General features: G+C 34.3%; 1 protein-coding gene across 2 annotated transcripts in view; it reads right to left on the minus strand.

Annotated features, from left to right (window-relative positions):
* The window catches only part of LOC140452303 (cytochrome P450 4d2-like), a 102,386-nt gene that overhangs the window by 59,347 nt on the left and 23,929 nt on the right, over positions 1-19,110 (minus strand). For both annotated transcript variants that reach the window (XM_072546473.1, XM_072546481.1), the window contains exon 3: positions 6,783-6,983. In XM_072546473.1, coding sequence (XP_072402574.1) covers positions 6,783-6,983 — 201 coding nt within the window. The remainder of the gene's footprint in view (positions 1-6,782; positions 6,984-19,110) is intronic.

The raw sequence follows: 19,110 nt of genomic DNA on the forward strand, positions 1-19,110 counted from the left end.
CACACACACGCGCACACACACACACACACACACACACACATACACACACACACACATACACACACACACACACACACACACACACACACACACACACACACACACACATCGCCAATTTTAAATGTTACCTTCTTTTGGGCAACAAACCCCTTTATTTGAGCCATATTTAAATTAATTCGAGTCAACTCGCAATGGTAAGGTGAAAGTTTCAAAACAGTAATACCATGCAGTTTAGTCATTAAAGAGCATATTGACGATATCTACCACGATGTTCCTTATTTATCGTCATTAGTTATGTTATGACCATATCATCAATAAATGGAATACATTTTCTCCTAGCCAGCTCTGGATCACGGATTTTCTATTAATCATCATTGGAATGTATCTAACAAGGTGACTGTGATAAGATGCATTAACCACTACTATGATATAGTTACTATTTACACTCTGTAGAATGATCTCTAACCATTTCTCGTAGTATAGGGAGTTCATTGGTCGCACTGCTCCTGTAGTGATCCTTTCCCAAGTTAACATGCTTCATTTCTAACTTGACTGTACTGTACTAAAACGTATTTCTGTCTTTATAGAAATACGTATATACGGTTGCCTTCCACCGATATATTTTGTTTTCTTGTTTTGCGAGACATGCCGTTACATTTTACTTATTATATATATATATATATATATATATATATATATATATATATATATATATATATATATATACATATATATATATATATATATATATATATTTTATATATATATACATATATATATATATATATTTATATATATATATATATATCCGGGTTTGACTCCGCGTTGTAAGTAAGTATATATATATAAACTTCGTTCCACGCCTATTTATTAGAGAAGAAGTCAAACCATAGTCTCATCTGTGGGAACAACAAATGTACGCGGTATAGAGATAATAACCACTGAGATAGGAAAATGCACAATAACGTCGGTATACAAGCCACCAAACCAGCCTTTTATATTTTCACCCCCAACTAACTTCCAATCACAACCCAATCAGCTTATACTGGGAGACTTTAACAGTCACAGTTTACTCTGGGGCTATGCAAATTCGGACGCAAATGGAGACGCAGTAGAAGCATGGGCCGAAACGAGTGGCCTCACGTTAATCCATGATCCTAAGCTTCCACCATCTTTTCAGAGTAAAGTCTGGAAAAGAGGATATAACCCGGATATCTGTTTTTCAAGTAACAACCTCGAAGACCGATGTACCAAAGTAGTATATGGCCCCATACCAAAAACTCAGCATAGACCTATTGGTATAAATATCTTTCCAATCGTCAGACCACAAACTATTCCATTCAGAAGGAGATTTAACTTCAAAAAGGCAAACTGGCAAAAGTATGCAGACATGCTAGATTCTGAGCTGTTAAGTCTTGAACCAAAAGTAAAGAACTATGAAAAATTTGTAGAGGTACTCAAAAATGTGTCTAGAAAAGCTATCCCCAGAGGATGTAGACAACAATATGTTCCCGGGATGTCCAGCGAGTCCAAAAAACTAATGAGAACATACGAAACCCTCTATTCCACTGACCCTTTTAGCCAAGAAACGGTTGACTGCGGAGCAGTACTACTCCAACAGCTAAGTCAAGCCAGACAGGAAAAGTGGATTGAGACCCTGGAAAAAATGGACATGACACATAGTAGCAAAATAGCATGGAACCTTGTAAAAAAACTTAGCGGTGATCCAAAAGAACATAAACCACCTTGCAAGGTTACAGCAAACCAAGTCGCTGCTCAACTCCTTATGAATGGAAGAACTACGAACCGATATAAGAGCCCAAACACTAGAAGAAGATTGGACTCGGAGACAAACCACCTAGGTACTCCTTTTACACTAAAAGAACTCCACGACGGTATGAACAGGTTAAAAAACGGGAAAGCTGCAGGTGTGGATGATATATGCAGTGAACAAATAAAACATTTAGGCCAAGGAGCAAAAAACTGGATCTTGCAATTTTATAACACGTGCTGCAAAACCTGCGAAATTCCAAAATCATGGAGGAAATCTAAAGTAATAGCCTTGCTAAAACCAGGAAAGGACCCAGAAAACCCCAGTAGCTACAGACCTATCTCGCTGTTGTGTCACTTTTTTAAACTATACGAAAGACTCATACTCGCCAGAATAGAAAAAAATGTCGACAAGCACCTCATCCCACAACAAGGAGGATTCAGACCCGGCAAATCTTGCACCGGCCAAGTCCTCGCACTAACAGAACACATTGAAGAGGGATTTGAAGAAAAACTTATAACAGGGATTGCTTTCGTAGATTTGACAGCAGCCTATGACACAGTAAGGCACAAAACATTGCTCCACAAATTATACGACACTCTAAATGACCACCATCTGGGTAAGGTCGTATATTCCTTACTGCAAAACAGACGTTTTTTCGTTATGCTGGAGGGTAAAGTAAGTAGGTGGAGAGTTCAAAAAAATGGCCTTCCACAGGGAAGTGTTTTAGCACCGATGCTCTTCAATATATATACAAACGACCAACCTACGCCGACCGAAACCAAGCACTTCCTCTATGCTGACGATCTTGCAATATGTGCTCAAGGAAATAGTTTTGAAGAAGTGGAGAAGAAACTCGAAACTGCATTAAAAACAATGACAGCGTACTACCTGCAGAATTCCCTGAGACCCAATTCCTCTAAAACCCAAGTCTGCGCTTTCCACCTTCGCGCAAAGGAAGCCAAGCGAAAACTCCAAATTGTGTGGAATGGTAATACATTAGAACACACAAGCCAACCTATATATCTTGGAGTAACTCTGGACCGGTCCCTCACCTACAGACAACATTGCATAAAAACGAAAGGGAAAGTAACAACTAGGAACAGCATACTCAGAAAGCTAACGGGAAGTAAATGGGGCGCACGTCCTGGCGTCTTAAGAACAACGGCACAGGCACTGTGTTTCTCAACTGCTGAATATGCGTGCCCCGTTTGGGGAAGATCTGCCCACACCAAACAAGTTGATACTGCGCTAAATGAGACATGCAGGATAGTAACGGGGTGCATGAAACCGACGCCACTCTCAAATCTATATAAAGCAGCGGGTTTTGCAGAACCCTCAACACGCAGAGGCGTTGCAGAGCACATAGAGAAAATTAAACAGATCGCGGACGAGCGGCATGCCCTATACAAAGCTCGAACACCACGAAAGCGACTAAAATCTAGGAAAAGCTTCCTTGGAACGGTGCAGGATGAACCGCCTGAATATTTTCCTCTTCCCCAGGTTCAATGGACCGGCCAGTCCCTAGACTTTAAAACGTGGAAAACTTTGAATCGGATAAGAACGGGGGTCGCTCCAGTAAAATCAAACATGGCAAAATGGGGAAAAATCGACCAAGATGATGTGAACTGTGACTGTGGAGAAACACAGAATATGGAACATCTTCTTACATGCAGAAACTGTCCTCATCGATGTACCCTCGAAGATTTGTGGCTCGCCAACAAAGATGGAACCGACGTAGCCCGATACTGGGCCGAAATTTTATGAATGACATGTCCGGACACGATAAAGAAAGATTAGAGAAGAAGACACATTTTTGGACATATAACTTAGATAGATTTGAAATATATTTAAGGAAGAACATTAAATATAAACAACATACATAATTTATGTTTACTTGATGGAAATTCATTTTATCTATCAATAAAACAGTGAAAACTTGTTTTCAACACTTTCACAAAATTTATTAAAATTCAATATCACTACAGCTGTTTCGGCAGAGTGCCGTTCTAAAGTGATCTCTTTTTGGTATGCGTTTACACTTTCTAGTCTTTAACTGAATAAATTAAGGATGTGAGAACTGTTTATCTCAAGGATATAATTCTGTAAGCAATTCTGAATGACCAAATTGAGACAAACAGTTCTCACCTCCGAGAAATGCACTATATCTAAACAGCTGTAGTCATAATGAATTATGATAAATTTTGTGGAAGTGTTGAAAAACGTAAGTTTTCAGAATTTTATTGTTAGAAAAAATTATTTATTTATAAAAATATAATGGCATTATTCGAAAATTAAAAAAATGAAAAAGTAGCTCCTTTGTTAATAGAAAACGGTTATAACAAAATAATGTCTATTTTTTTTGTTATTAATACCTAGTATTTTCTTCTCGGATTCTTATAACAGCCTGCATGCGTCTTGACATTGCGATAATTAAATTTTGAACATAAAGTTGGTCCAATTTGTCCCGTATTGGCTGAAGAGCCTCACTAAGCTCAGGCAAGTTGACTGGGCGGGTTAGCCCAACTTGAATTCGCTTTTCCAGTATGTCCCATATATGTTCGATTGGATTGAGGTCAAAGCTGCAAGCTGGACAATTCAAACGGATCATCTCGACGTCTTCCAAGTATTCCCTGACAATTCTATCAGAGTGAGGATGCGCGTTCTCGTCGATAAAAATAAAATTAGGTCCTATGAATGGATCGAAAGGTACCATACGCTTATCTAAAATGCGTGTTATATACCTTGCTTATGTCATAAAACCTCCATCTACAAAAAAATCAGTACGGGCATCGGAATTTATACCAGCCCAAACCCTAACTGAGTCTCTTCGATAGGCTATTCTATTGAAAATATTACATTGGAAAAATCGTTCTCCTTGTATTCTCCAGATATTTTTGAGACCGTCTGATGATCTCAAGCAAAACCTGAACTCATTCGAGAAGAAAACATTACTACAATCTGCGTAATTCCAATTTTCCTCTAATCTTGCAAAAGCTCCAACTCTGCGGTATTCCACGAATAGCTGTGGACATTCAGTTTATCTTCTGGATAATAAATTTGTTTTATGAAGTAGTCGACGAACTATCCACCTACTTACATCTACATTTCGGACTTCGTTTAGGCGATTTGCCAACTCAATTGAAGTTAGATTTTTATTTCTTAGAAACGAAGGGACCAAAAATTGATCATCGTGCTTGGATGTTGCTCTCCTACAGTCTAATCCTAATCTTCTACTGTATTGTACTGTAGTTGCCGTTAATATTAACTATGACCATCTTGCACTAGAGCCACGGCTCTTGCTGCATCCGTTGGTGTTGTTTTCGTACAGTTATTTTGGTACAAATAAAAATTCTGAACTCAAAACTGGTTGTTTTCGGGACAAAAACGGGAAAAGCTCGGATTCGTTCGGAAAAATATTTCCATGAAATTTTTTTCTATAATCACTTTCATGAGATACCCTAATATAAGGTTCAAGGGTCGCCCAGGCGAAAAGTTGTTCCAATTTTTTTAAACAATTTTTTTCAATCAATTTTTTTGGCTCGGACAATTTTTTTTGAATTTTTTGGATCATTCTTAACAAAATAAGTCTTTAAAAGTGTTTTTGTAAACTAGGTGATTTTCGAGTTATAAATAATTTAAACCTGAGAAAAACGCAAAATTGCGATTTTGAAGGTTCAAAAACACAAGTAAAGCAATATTTTTGAGCTTACCCAGGATCTAAATTTAAGTTCAAACCTTGTTCTATCACCTTCCGAAAAGTAATTTGGCCCTATATCATTTTAAAATATTGTTTTTTAATCGTTAATGAAGAGCTTATGAGAGGCCGTCTCTCGGGCTGTGGCGTGTAATACAGACAGAAAACACGATCTAGGGCACACGTTTTTGCTGATTTAAATTCTCTTTGTATAAATAAGTGCCTGCGCTGCCGTACGTGCTTCAGTATCAATTAAGAACAATGGTTTAATAGTTATTTATGTACTAAGGGTGTTAATAAGATGATTACGCCCGGAGAGCAACATAATTCAACCAGACGGCCTCTGGCCCAAGAAACGGATATTGCTTGATGGACATACAAGATTTAACTTTTCACTTCACATAATATAAAAACTAAAATTGAGACGTTTTTACTTTTTATTTTAATGTATCTACAAAATATATCTGCATATTTTGTATGTAACACTGGTTGTTACTGAATGATTACATTCATCGATCAACATTCATCACTCTGGCCAGAGGCCCTCTGGCTGGATTATTTTGCTCTCCGGTTAAACCATTGTTTTTTAATTGATAATGAAGGCGTATGTCGCTCATTTAGGCAATCAGCAAAAATATGTGCACTTGATCTTGTTTAAGTCTCTTATACAAGCTGCGGTCTGAGCACTCATGCTGTCATAAGCGCTTCATTAACGATTGGAAAAACAATATTTTAAAATAAAATAGGCCCAAAATACTTATCGGGAAATAATAGAGAAGGTTTTAAACTTGAAGTTAGGTCCTTGGTGAATTTAAAAATAATGTTTTTACTTGTGTTTTTATGCCATTAAAATCGTAATTTTGCGTTTTCCTCAGTTTTAAATTGTTTATAACTCGAAAACGACCAAGTTTACAGAAAAACTACTAGAGACTTATTTTGTTTAAAATATTTCAAAAGATTCAAAAAAGACAAAATTCAAATTTGTCTGGACCCAAAAACTTTTTGCCTGGGCGACCTCTTGAACTTTATTTGGGGTATCTCATGGAAGTGATTATGCAAAAAATCTCATGGGAATATTCTTCCGAACGAACCCGAGCTTTTCGCCTTGTCTAGTTAAAATCAGTAGAATAACAAATTAATTTCTTACCTCTTATCTACCGTAAATATTTGACAAAAACATGAATTTCTGTTGTTTAAAAGAAATGCCAAAACAAATTAAAAAATACTGTATAGAAATTAATAATTATACGTATACGAGGGTTTCTATAAATTTATATATGCCATATAAAAAGTAACAAGTTTTAACTATTTTACCTGTACTCACTAATAGTCCCTCGCCTAACCATCCTTTTAGATAATCATATTGGTCAGCTTTATCAATATATTCCGTCGAACTTAATATATGTTCCACGAATTTTTCATCTGTGGCAATCAAGGCGACACTAAATGGACCGTCATAAATCTTGAATAATTTACCATAGACTCGTATATATCGCATCAAAATGTCCAAATACTCTGAAAATAATAAGAAATAATTACAACCATAGAATTTCTTATTGAAATTTGAACACCAATAAGTCAAAAAAAATATTTATAATAAAAAGTTTTTTAAGAAAGTTTTAAAAAAAAAAAGATAAAAGAGAAGAGCTCAATGAGATAAATCAAAAATATGCAGTTTAACAGCATCACGTTTCTTATCAGCCAAGAAACAAAAACAATGCAATTTATAAAACATTCATAATATACGATTTAGATGAAACACAATGTATCATTCAATATAGCCCTTGAAAAAAATCTTAATTTAATAAGGCCAAGAAATTGCTTATTTCTATGGGTTGGTTGTGACATAGTCATTCTAAATTGTCATGCTGAATGACGGTAACATTTATAGCTTAATATTATTACTTCAGGCAAAATTTGGTTAGGCCTATGTAAAAAAAAATTGTGAAAATTAATTAAAAATGGCATTTATTAAGGAATATTATTTATATGTAGATACATACTTAAATCTAGTTACGAATGAGTGTGAGTTCTTAAATGGTTTGTGCGAATTATGGTTTAATGCACAACAAGAGAGCAACAAACAAATCATTATTATTTTGTTTTATTTAGAAATTACAGCCGCATCCACCATAATGGTTACTAGCGGTGGCTACAGAATTAGAAAATTAGAGCATATTAGAGTTTATAAAATATTCCTATAGATTTTAAGAAATTTACAATCATATTAGCTAAAAAATTAGTGCCTAATAAATTATTTATAGTGTTAGGTATGTTAAATGTAACAAGAAAGTTGGCAAAACTATGGCATTCGATTAATAAATGGCATTCCTATTTCAGAAGCCAACGAGTGAACATCAGGCTTCTACTAATACTATTTTTAATAAAAACTTGTTAGTTTAATGTTAATGTAATTGTTTATCAAGTAAATATTGGTAAGTCGATATCACTTAAATACTTTCGACAAATCAAATTAGGCCAGTCGTTTCTGGCCATACTTAATATTTTGGCATCCAAAATATTAAAATCAAATTATGGCATCATCATCACAAACAGCTCAACCTAGCTTCGCTGCAGTTACCAAAATCACACAGAAAAAATCTATAACAGCAACATCATGTCCCAGTAGAACTCAAGCCATTGTTATGAACGCTATCCCAGACGTAGTGCTTTTTGATTACATAAAGGCAATCGGCGAAATTGTTACCCCTAAAGAAATAACCTTTGCTTTACGTATTTCTAACCAGCGTATATGCATCTATCTTTCTTCCGTGACCGTAGTAGATAATCTTCTAAAAAATAATCCGACTATTTCTGATAGAAATCAAATAATATCTATTCGCAGACTTATCACACCTGCTAAGAGGCTACTACTTTCTAACGTGTGTCCTTCTATCCCGAATGCAGTCATAGAGCAAGCACTTAAAAATGAACTTGGATTACAACTAGCTTCCCCTATCTCGCTTATCCGTTGTAGTTCACCAGAAGACGAATATGCTCACATCTTCAGTTTTCGACGCTCAGTCTTTGTGATACCAGATAAAGAATACTTTGAGTTAAATACTTCAATTGTAATTTTATATGAAAATACAAATTATAGGATTTTTATTACTTCGGACACACTAGACTACTTTTTATGTAAGCAATCTGGACACACTGGAGACTCCTCAAATGCCAATTGATCCTCTTTCTAGTATATCTCCTCTTTCATTCTCCTTAAAAGAAGAAATCTATTCAAATAACCTACCTATTGACATAACATACCCAAATAAACAGTCTATAACACCATTATATGTCCCTTCTAACTATGGCATAAAAAGAACTCATTCCGCTGACACAAGTCTTGAATCACCTTCTTTACTGGTTACCGCTAGCCCACTAAACTTAAACTCTAATAACACACCAAACACAACAACCTTCGCAACTCCTAAATCAGCTCCTAAAAAGAAAACAAAAACTGATGACAAAGAAAATTGTAAAATTAATCCATCTGCCCATTTAAGTATTGAAAAATTGATTTGTGCTAATCCAGAAAAATTTTCATTATCAGCATTACAAATAATTGCCTTCCTAGAAAATTCCTTTGGGAGTAGTGATCCGCTCAAAGAAGCTCATAATTTCACCACGAACATTCATTCTCTCCTCGAACATCTTACACAAATATACCAAACTGTTATCCGATAGATCACTTAAAAATCGCATTACAAGAATAACGAAAAAGCTAAAACGCACATTAAATCCTATAGAAGCTGACGAACTTACCAGCCTTACGTCAAATAATTCATGTGACTCTAACTGTAATGATATGGATCTTTTCTAAAATTACGTTATTAGTACAAGGTATATTATTTCTACTAACTAAAGAAGTTCTACTAACTACTAACTAGTTCTACTAACTAAGTTTTTAAATTCACTATTTTACAATGGAACTGCGACGGATACTATCCTCGCCTTGAACACATTCAATATCTTACATCAATTTACCATCCAGATTTTCTTTGTCACCAAGAGACTAATTTTAATACAACTAATATTCCTCATCCTAAATCCTTTGAAGGATACCACTTCATTAGGACGAACTGCTTCAGAGCTAGTGGAGGTGCATCAATATTTGCGTCCAGCGAAATCTTCTCAACAATGCAACCATTAATAACGAATCTTGAGGCAATTGCCATAACTACATATTGCCCAAATAAACTTACCATCTGCTCCATATATATTCCCCCAAACCATTCTCTAAAAGAAGAAGAGCTCCTAGACTTTATATTCCAACTTCCACAGCCGTTTATACTCACAGGCGACTTCAATGCACATAACAGTATGTGGGGTTCTCAATCAACATTTGGACGGGGAAAAGTAGTTAAAAATATTATTAACTGCACAAACTCATGTCTTCTTAACACAGGATCTAATACTCATTTTAATATTTCCTCTGGATCTTTCTCTGCTATAGGTCTTAGTATTAGTGACCCTAAATCTGCACCTTTTTTAACCTGGCAAACAGCTGACGATCTCTTTGATAGCAATCATTATCCTATCATAATTTCCAACAATTATAACGGGAGTGCCTCTGCCAAAAGCTATTGGCGCCCAAATGAAGCTAACTGGCCAGAGTATTTAAAAGCTGTTGACACTCTCTTGCTAGCTCATGATCATCTAACAATCAATCATATAGACTATTTGTTAACGTCAACAACAGACACTATTCTTTCAGCTGCTAAAACTCACATTGGCAAAACATCATTCTCTCCAAATCATAAAGCAGATCCTTGGTGGAACTCTTCTTGTGAAGAGGCGATTCGTCTATCCAAAAAAGCTTTAAATAAGTACCAAAAAAACAGAAGCCTTGAAAATCTAATGAATTACAAAAAATTCAAAGCCAAAGCCAAACACGTAGTTAAAAAAAGTAAAAAATCATTCTGGCAAGATTACGTATCATCTGTCAACGAAAACTCCAATCCTAACCAACTTTGGAAAAAAATACGACAAATTCAAGATCACAAAACAAATAATAAAATTACTCGTTTAATTTTAAATGGTATAGAGGTCACTTCACATGAACTTATTCCTAACGCTTTTGCCAAATATTTCGAAGAAAAGTTCAGGAATAAAACCAATAATATTACTTTATCTCATCAAGACTTATATTCACACAGAAATCGTCTGATATCATCTGAATATGGTGGATTCCTTAATTCTCCTTTCACTATCCATGAGCTAATATCTGCCTTAGCTAATAGTAGAAACACGGCAGCTAGGCCCGATGATATTCCTTATGCATTCCTAAAGCAGTTGTCTAATTATGGTCTTAATAAACTCCTTAATTTATACAATATAATCTGGAGTTCCCATAAATTTCCATCTCAGTGGAGCAAATCTATTGTTATACCAATACTAAAGCCAAATAAGCCAACTATCTTTCCACAATCTTACAGGTCCATCTCTCTCACATGCACTATATGTAAGCTAATGGAAAAAATGATCAACAAACGTCTTTTATGGTATTTTAAAAAACACAAGATTATTCCAAAGGAACAATCTGGTTACGAAAAACAGCGCTCCACAAGAGATAATCTGGTAATACTCCAAACCCATATCTCCAACGCAATAAATTGCAAGCAAGATTTGATAGCAACTATCTTTGATATAGAAGGCGCATTTAATACCATCTCTAGAAATGCAATTCTTGACAAACTTTTTGAATGTAACCTTACTGGCAACATATACGCATTTTTCTTCCTAACATCTAGATCGTTCAGGGTTTCTGTCAATAACTTTTTTTTTCTCCACACATCCAACATGATGGAGTTCCTCAAGGTTCAGTTTTAAGCACATCCTTATTCATTCTTTCAATTAGTAAGTTAAGTGAAAATATAGCTCCACCAATCAAATGCGTATTATATGCCGATGACCTAATAATGTACTGTCATGGTAAATCCAACGCAACTACTAGTAAAATTCTACAATTAGGAGTAAATGACCTACAAAACAAAGTAGCTTCTCTAGGACTTAACCTCTCCCACTCTAAATCCAAAGTAATTAAATTTAGCAAAAGAATGAGTTCTTTTGATCCTGAAATCATTATCAACAACTTCAAATTACCGGTTGTTGATAATTGCAAAATATTAGGGCTGATATTTGATTCAAGATTAACCTGGAAACAACACATACAGGAACTTAAAGGAGTTTGCCTAAAAAGGTTAAATAATATCAAAACACTCTCACATTATCATTGGGGCGCGGAAGAAACTACGTTACTGAAAGTTTACAGATCACTTATCCGCTCCAAGCTCGAATATGGATGCTTTGTCTATATGTCTGGTACCAAATCAATCTTAAATTCATTAAATACAGTACACAACACAGCTATTCGTCTATGTCTTGGAGCATTCCGTTCTAGTCCGACAGAAAGTCTTTACTGTGAAGCTAATGAACCTCCTCTATGGCTTAGGCGAGAAAACCTTCTTCTCTCCTATACGGCTACAATTTCTTCCAATCCGTACAATCCAGTATATCATTTAATTACATCATCACACCATCCCCATAACAATTCTTCATGTAACTTAATTATAAATCCTATTCCTAGTCATCTACAACCGTTAGTAAAAGATATAAATTTGTCTGAAACCAGACAACCATTCTCCAATAATCCCTATCGGACCAACATACTCCCACATCATGATATTTCCCTCACCAAGTTTAACAAGGAAAATACCAGTTTTAGTACATAAATAATTTTCTTTCTAGAACTTATAAATAAAAATAAATATAACATAGTTCTTTACACTGACGCGTCAAAGAGTGAAAGTGGTGTTGGATATTCTGTAACCACTGTACAACAGCCTATCGAACTATCTAAAATTTCTCCTTGGTGTAGCATCCACACTGGTGAACTACTAGCTATCTCACATGCTTTCAAATATGTTCAACAATATCCAAATACATACATAGCCATATGCTCTGATTCACTTTCCTCTATACACTCCATTAATGCTATATCCACCAACCATCCTATCGTCCAAGATATTCATGACACATATCAGCTGCTTATAAATCAAAATACAACTATCACTCTGATATGGATACCATGTTGGTATGTTGGTATTAGTGGTAACGAAAAAGCTGATTGCCTGGCCAAAAAAGCCGCATCATCCACGGACACCATTATGAATATACAAATTTGCAACGATCTCAAAGCTAGACTGAATAAGCTGAATCTATCCACCTGGCAGATTCACTGGAATAATGATACTTCAGCGCTGCATGAAATTAAACCCTCAGTGAACCTTCTTACCTATCCAAGTTTATCTCGAAAAAATATGACAATCATACGGAGATTGCGGATAGGACATACCCGTCTAACTCATGGCTACTTGATGACATCATCTCCACAACCAAAATGTCAGAAATACGACTCTTCGAATCAGGCATATACTTATCGAATGCCCTTTTTATGCCAAAATACGACAACAGCTCGATATCAGTACTAACTTCAAAGAGGTCCTAAACAGTAAAGAGCAAATCAACAAGGTTATCAAATTCCTCGAGAAAAGTCAACTGCTCAACAAAATATAAATGTTATATTATAAGTTTTTATTATTTTCTCTTTATGTTAAATGTTAACTACAGTATTTTGTAATTAATATGATATAACCATGTAAATCGTAACTCATGCTAATGACCATAGATGTCACATGCACGTTAATTTAAATAAAAAAAAATTAATAAATGGTTAACGGTAACTTGTACATTACATGTTTCACATATAGGTGGATCACTTTTGGACAATAAATATGAAGTCTCGTGTGTCCAATTCGTAATCTCGTTATCACCAATTATTCTCTTCTGTTCCTGGTTGAGGGTTCCCAAGCTGTAACGTCATTTTTTATTTGCTTCAGTGATGTTTGAGAAGATTGCCATTCGTTTTTCCGCTTGCACAAAACTCGATTCTTTATAAAAGCTTTTATATCACTCGCGGTATTTCGATACTCGGTTTTTCTATATCGGCACATTTAGCAATTTCACTTGCGCACTGATCAGCACTTTCGTTGCCTACAATGCCAATGTGGGATGGACTCCATATAAATCTGATACTCCTAGAATTTTCTTAAGCCTGCATGAGTTCTAGTTTTATCAGTTTCTCAATGAGACCTTTAGGATAGATCTGTTTAAGGGTTTAAAGGGCGCTTAGTGAGTCACTTAGGATAACAGAGTTAGGAATGTTATTAGAAATTATATGCATGATAGCTTTAAGCCTTGCAGAGAGCTCAGCGAAGAATCACACTTGGATGCATCTGTGAAGATTTTATACCAATGTTCGTAATGCTGACAGAGAATTAGGTCTAGATTATTCTTAATCTCTGCGTGACTATTAATATGTTTGTCAAATTGGGTTAGACCAGTATTTATATTTGGAGTATTAATTATCCAAGGTGAGGGGCTTTTAATATTGACTGGAAAAATATTTGGGAATTTGATATTAGGACATCTCAGGTAACACCGTACTCGCTCATAGTAAGGCTTATGTTTGGTACTATTGGTAAAGGGATTTATATATTTTACAATACAAACTTTTCATCGGCGACGTTCGAAATGCGCCAAGAGAGAGTCTAAGTGCTGTGTTGTGAATAGAATCTCTCTGTTTAAACAATATGGGTAAAGCAGATGCGTAAGCAATTGACCCATAATCAATTTTTGATCTAATTAGAGTTCTGTAGATTGTAAGTAAGGTAGAGAGATCAGAGCCCCAATATCTATTTGACAGCGTTCTCATTAGGTTAAGTTTCTTATTACAAGTCAATACTAATTGTAGAAATATGTTCTTTCCAAGTAAGTTGATTATCAAACCACATACCTGAGAATTTTACACATGATTTGAAGGATAGCGATGTATTGAAAAACTTGAGATTGGGATTATTTAAGAAGTTCTTTTTTGAGAATACCATACCTACGGTTTTTGTAACCGAGAATTGAAAACCAGTATCGCGAGACTACCTTTCGAGTGTTTGCAAGAAACTTTGCAAAATTGTTAAAGTTAAATTAATATCTTTGCCTTTTACATAAACCACCAAGTCATCTGCATATAAACGTGTAACATTTTTTTTATAATTAAAATATTAAATAATTTTTAATTCTTTTACCCCTGTTGCTGAGACGCCAATGGCCGTATTTGCAAATAATATGTACGCGGGTGGTCGTGTTTACTATTAGGAAATTTCATTGGAATCTACCGACTATCTTAAAACACGGAAGGTCCGACTTATTAAAGACGACGGGTTAGTTAATCCTCGGATAATTCTTTCCGGTTTTAGGGGGGTTTCTGTTTGATAAATTAGATAAACAACGTCGAAAGTACTTTATAGTATTTTTCTGAGAGAACGTAATTCAGAAAGTTTTATTTTCCTCACGTTCCAAATTACTAGTAACGTAATTACCTCGAACTTTCTGATGTTCGTTAGAACCTTACCTTCCTAGATATACATACAGGCTGGCCTGTCATTTTTAAGTGGGGGATATCACACCTTATTTTTGGGAAGCTTTTAAATTTGGAGAAAAGGAAAAAAACTTCTGGCAGCTCTGTGGATTTTTTTCTTTAAGTGTGTATACACTTAAATGTTTCAGTTTCTTAATCTAATACCATATTAGATTAAAGATTGGTATAAACTACCTTTAATTTAATTAACTTCAGTGTTTAATCGTTGATTGAATAACCCAAATAGATCCACAGCCGTACACAAATTAAACGTAGCAACTATTCTGTTCTCAAAAACAGTGTCGCCATCTTTGTGCGAGAGAGAAAATTACACTACGGTTAAACATAAAAGATTTCTTCTCTTCATAATACTTCCCCTTAATTCTTAATGTAAATATTGCTCTCCCACTTTAATTCCTAAATACAATCATACATTCAATTTGTAATTTATTTGTGTCCTAGTCGATTTATTTTTTTGGTGAAAAATGAATTCCTCTAAAATTACAACGACACATGGTGTGTAGAAAAATTATAATGTCTCTAGAAAAGACGGTGTATTCTTATTTAAATTTCCCGTTAAAAATCAAGATAGGTGTAAAAAGTGGGTGGAGAACTATGGAAATGAAAATGTGCGAACCTATTTAACTGAAGACTTAAAACTATATCATATTTGTGAAAATCATTTTCACTATATCTTTTTATGATGCAACAGTAACATCTAAAAAACTCATAAAAAGTGCAGTTCCGTTTAAATACCTATCGAGTGGTAAGTATTTATTTTATGTCTACATTTTTTGTTTTTGGCAAAATCGCTTTCCTGTAAAATAATGATTTCTAACGCAATTAATAAAATCTATTTCAATATCTTAGGCTATTGATTATATACTTTAGAAAGGAACTACAGCGTTCAAGGAGATTTATTGTTTCATATGGTCAATGGACCACAAATTATGAAAAAACCGTGGAGTGCTACTATTTTAAGGGGTATGTTTTTGAGAAAGGCTGAATTAACCCCTATGCACTAGGGTGCATAGGGTGCGTTCTTTGCACTTTTCGTATATACACATATACAGAAAAATTGTTCAAAATTAAATTTACTATCGAAATATAACTTTTCAAAGTCAAAAATATTTTTTTTACAAAAATATATTCAAAAAAGCAAAAAAAAAACACAAAAGAAAGGAATTTTGTTTTTTGCCTTAAAACTTTTTTCCACGGGGATATAAGTAAAGGCATGGCTTCACATTAAAAAAAACTTCCATCCTTCCTCTTTAAAATGACGTTTGGTAGAAATCTTTATGATTTATAGTTTTAGAAATATGATTTTTGAAAGATCGCCACTCACAGCATTTTTGGGCCATTTTTTCTTATTATTTTGCAAACATTTTTCTGCAACTTTTTTCTACGGAGCTTTAGGTATATGTAATGGTACATTTTATAGGAAGAGAAGTCAATTACCGTTAAGGTTGTATTCTATTGTACGAGGTTGTACGACTATTTTTAAGCAATTTATGGTTTTTCAAAGTTTATACTTTTAACGATTCTTGATATTTATTACGGATACTTTTTTTTTCTGGTACCTTTAGGTATATACCTGACTCAAAATTTTTTTATTCAGCAATGTATGTATGTATAATATGTATATAAAAATAATAGTAAAAAATATCAAAAATCGTTAAAAGTATACAACTTTGAAATACCATAACTTGTTTAAAAATAGTCGTATAACCTTACAATAGACAGTTTACACACAAGTTACTTATAGACAACCATTACATATACCTAAAGCTGCGTAGAAAAAATTTACCGAACAATGTTTGCGAAATAATAAGGAAAATGACCCAAAAATGCTGTGAGTGGCGAACTTTGAAAAATCATATTTCGGAAACTATAAATCCTAAAGTCTTCTACCACACGTCATTTTAAAGAGGAAGGATGGACGTTTTTTTATGAAGTAATAATTTTTTTATGAAGTAATGAAGTAATTTATGTATGTACCTACTTATATTCCCGTGAAAAAGGTTATGACACAATAAACAAAATGGCTTCCTTTTGTGTTTTTTTTCTTTTTTTAATATATTTTTGTAAAAAAAATATTTTTGACTTTAAAAAGTCATATTTCGATAGTAAATTTAATTTGGAACAATTTTTCTGTAGATGTGTATGTACGAAGTATTCTTCGGCTACGTGGTTCGCAGAGGTGACGATAGCTTGGTGAGATTGAACGTTTCTGGAAACGTTCCGGGGAGAAGATCAAGAGGACGATCACCAACTAGACGGTCCAACCAAATTAAAAATTCAGCTGGAAACGCTCTTAGAGCAGCTGAAGATAGAGACAAATGGAAAAAAAATTGTTAGGAATATTGGAAGAAATCACGATCCTCAGTAATGGGGGAAAGAAAAGAGAGACAGATGTACGAAAAGTGCATAGAACTTACCCTATGCACCGTAGTGCACCCTATGCACCCTAGTGCATAGGGGTTAATTCACATCTTTCTCAAAAACGCACCCATTTACATGGTAGCACTCCGCAATTTTTTCATATTTAGAGGTCCATTGACCATATGAAACAATAAAACCCATTGAACGTTATGAAAACGAAAACATAACAAGTTGCAAATTGTTGCATATTTATTAACGTTATTAAATTCTTATAAAGCTGGAAATCCCTTTGGGTCTGTTAGTGTCCCATAACAGGTAGTTTTAACGGAATGTTAATGTCTTATTGCCGTTTCTGAGTAATTCGTCGTTGTTTTGATATTATTAAAATAGCACATTTTAGAGAACGGGTTTAATAGTTTTTACCACAAAATCAATGCCTAATTAAAATTTTAATAAACCTATAAAAAAAATTCCATAACCTCTGCTTTTTTCTATATGCAGCGATATATTAACATATTATCTAAAAATTGTTACTTCACAAGAACGCGATTTTAATAATAGTGGCATGTTTTAGAATGTGTACTTTTTTATTTTAAATTGCACAATATGGCATATTAAAATTAACATACCAATTACATTGTAAAAAACTAATTTTCGTTATTTTTGACAGAAGCCAAGTTTTAGTCCATTCACTCACGGTAAAATATTGCAAAACCTCCTTTTAATAAACCGCGTGGATTCAACGTGATAGAACCAAAAAATTAAGCACTTTTCGGGGAAAACTCATTTCAACTTTTTCAAATTGTTTAAAAAAAGCTTTATTTTTGTTTTTTAAACGTTGCATTTGCGTCGCAAAAACTCAAGTCCTTTCCCAAGTTAACGTACACCTGTTCTAACTTGGCTACACTGTACTGATGATGAGCCAATTAGTCCGAAATACGTATATACAGTTGCCCTCCAACATTCCATATATTTTATATATTCACATTCACTTTGCCAGTTTTTGCCAATAATTTTTATAATTTTCCTGATATGTAGGTCTCATTGGTTCAAAGTGCTTATTTTTGAAAAGGCTGTAGTTAAAACGGCTTGAACTCAGCTTGAGTCACTAATCACGAGTGTATGCAAATTTTGAACAGCCACATCTTAAGCAATTATCTTACAGGAAAACAAAAAATCCAAAATATTCAGAAAAGAAAAACCTACATTTTTGCTCCTTGTGCAAAAAAACGTGTTTTTTTTTTGTTGAAAAATGAACATATTCACTCACAAATAACTCGAAAAGTATTGACTTGAAAAAAATGTATAGATCAAAAGTTGCTTAGAATTAAATAGCCAGTTTATCCAATTCCGGACTTATTTTGAATGTATCTTTCTTCACTTTTGAGAATTTTGAAACTCAGCCCCAGGGAAAAAGCGCACATCGGCGCAATATCAATTTTTTTTCTTTTTGACATGTTAGCTATGTGTATGCCAGATTTAATGCCAATCCAAGAGGTTCTTTAAAATATACAGCAAAAACCGTGCGTGAAGGAACTATTTTTATGCGGTAACACGTTATGCTTATTAAAAACTTGATTTTTTTTTATTTTTGGTGTTTCATTTAAAAAATGTGTTTATTTTTAGACACTAGTGAGACAACTGACCGTACTTTGACAGTAAATCGCAGTCAAAATGTAAAAATATATTTTGGCCAAAGAAAGTTGGAGTTTGCTGATATGTCTCCAGAACTGGATGTTGGTTTTGTAGAAGGTATTAAGACTCCCTACACACCACTTTGGACAAACC

This window comes from Diabrotica undecimpunctata, chromosome 1, assembly GCF_040954645.1.
Source record: "Diabrotica undecimpunctata isolate CICGRU chromosome 1, icDiaUnde3, whole genome shotgun sequence".
In the NCBI taxonomy this organism is placed as follows: domain Eukaryota; kingdom Metazoa; phylum Arthropoda; class Insecta; order Coleoptera; family Chrysomelidae; genus Diabrotica; species Diabrotica undecimpunctata.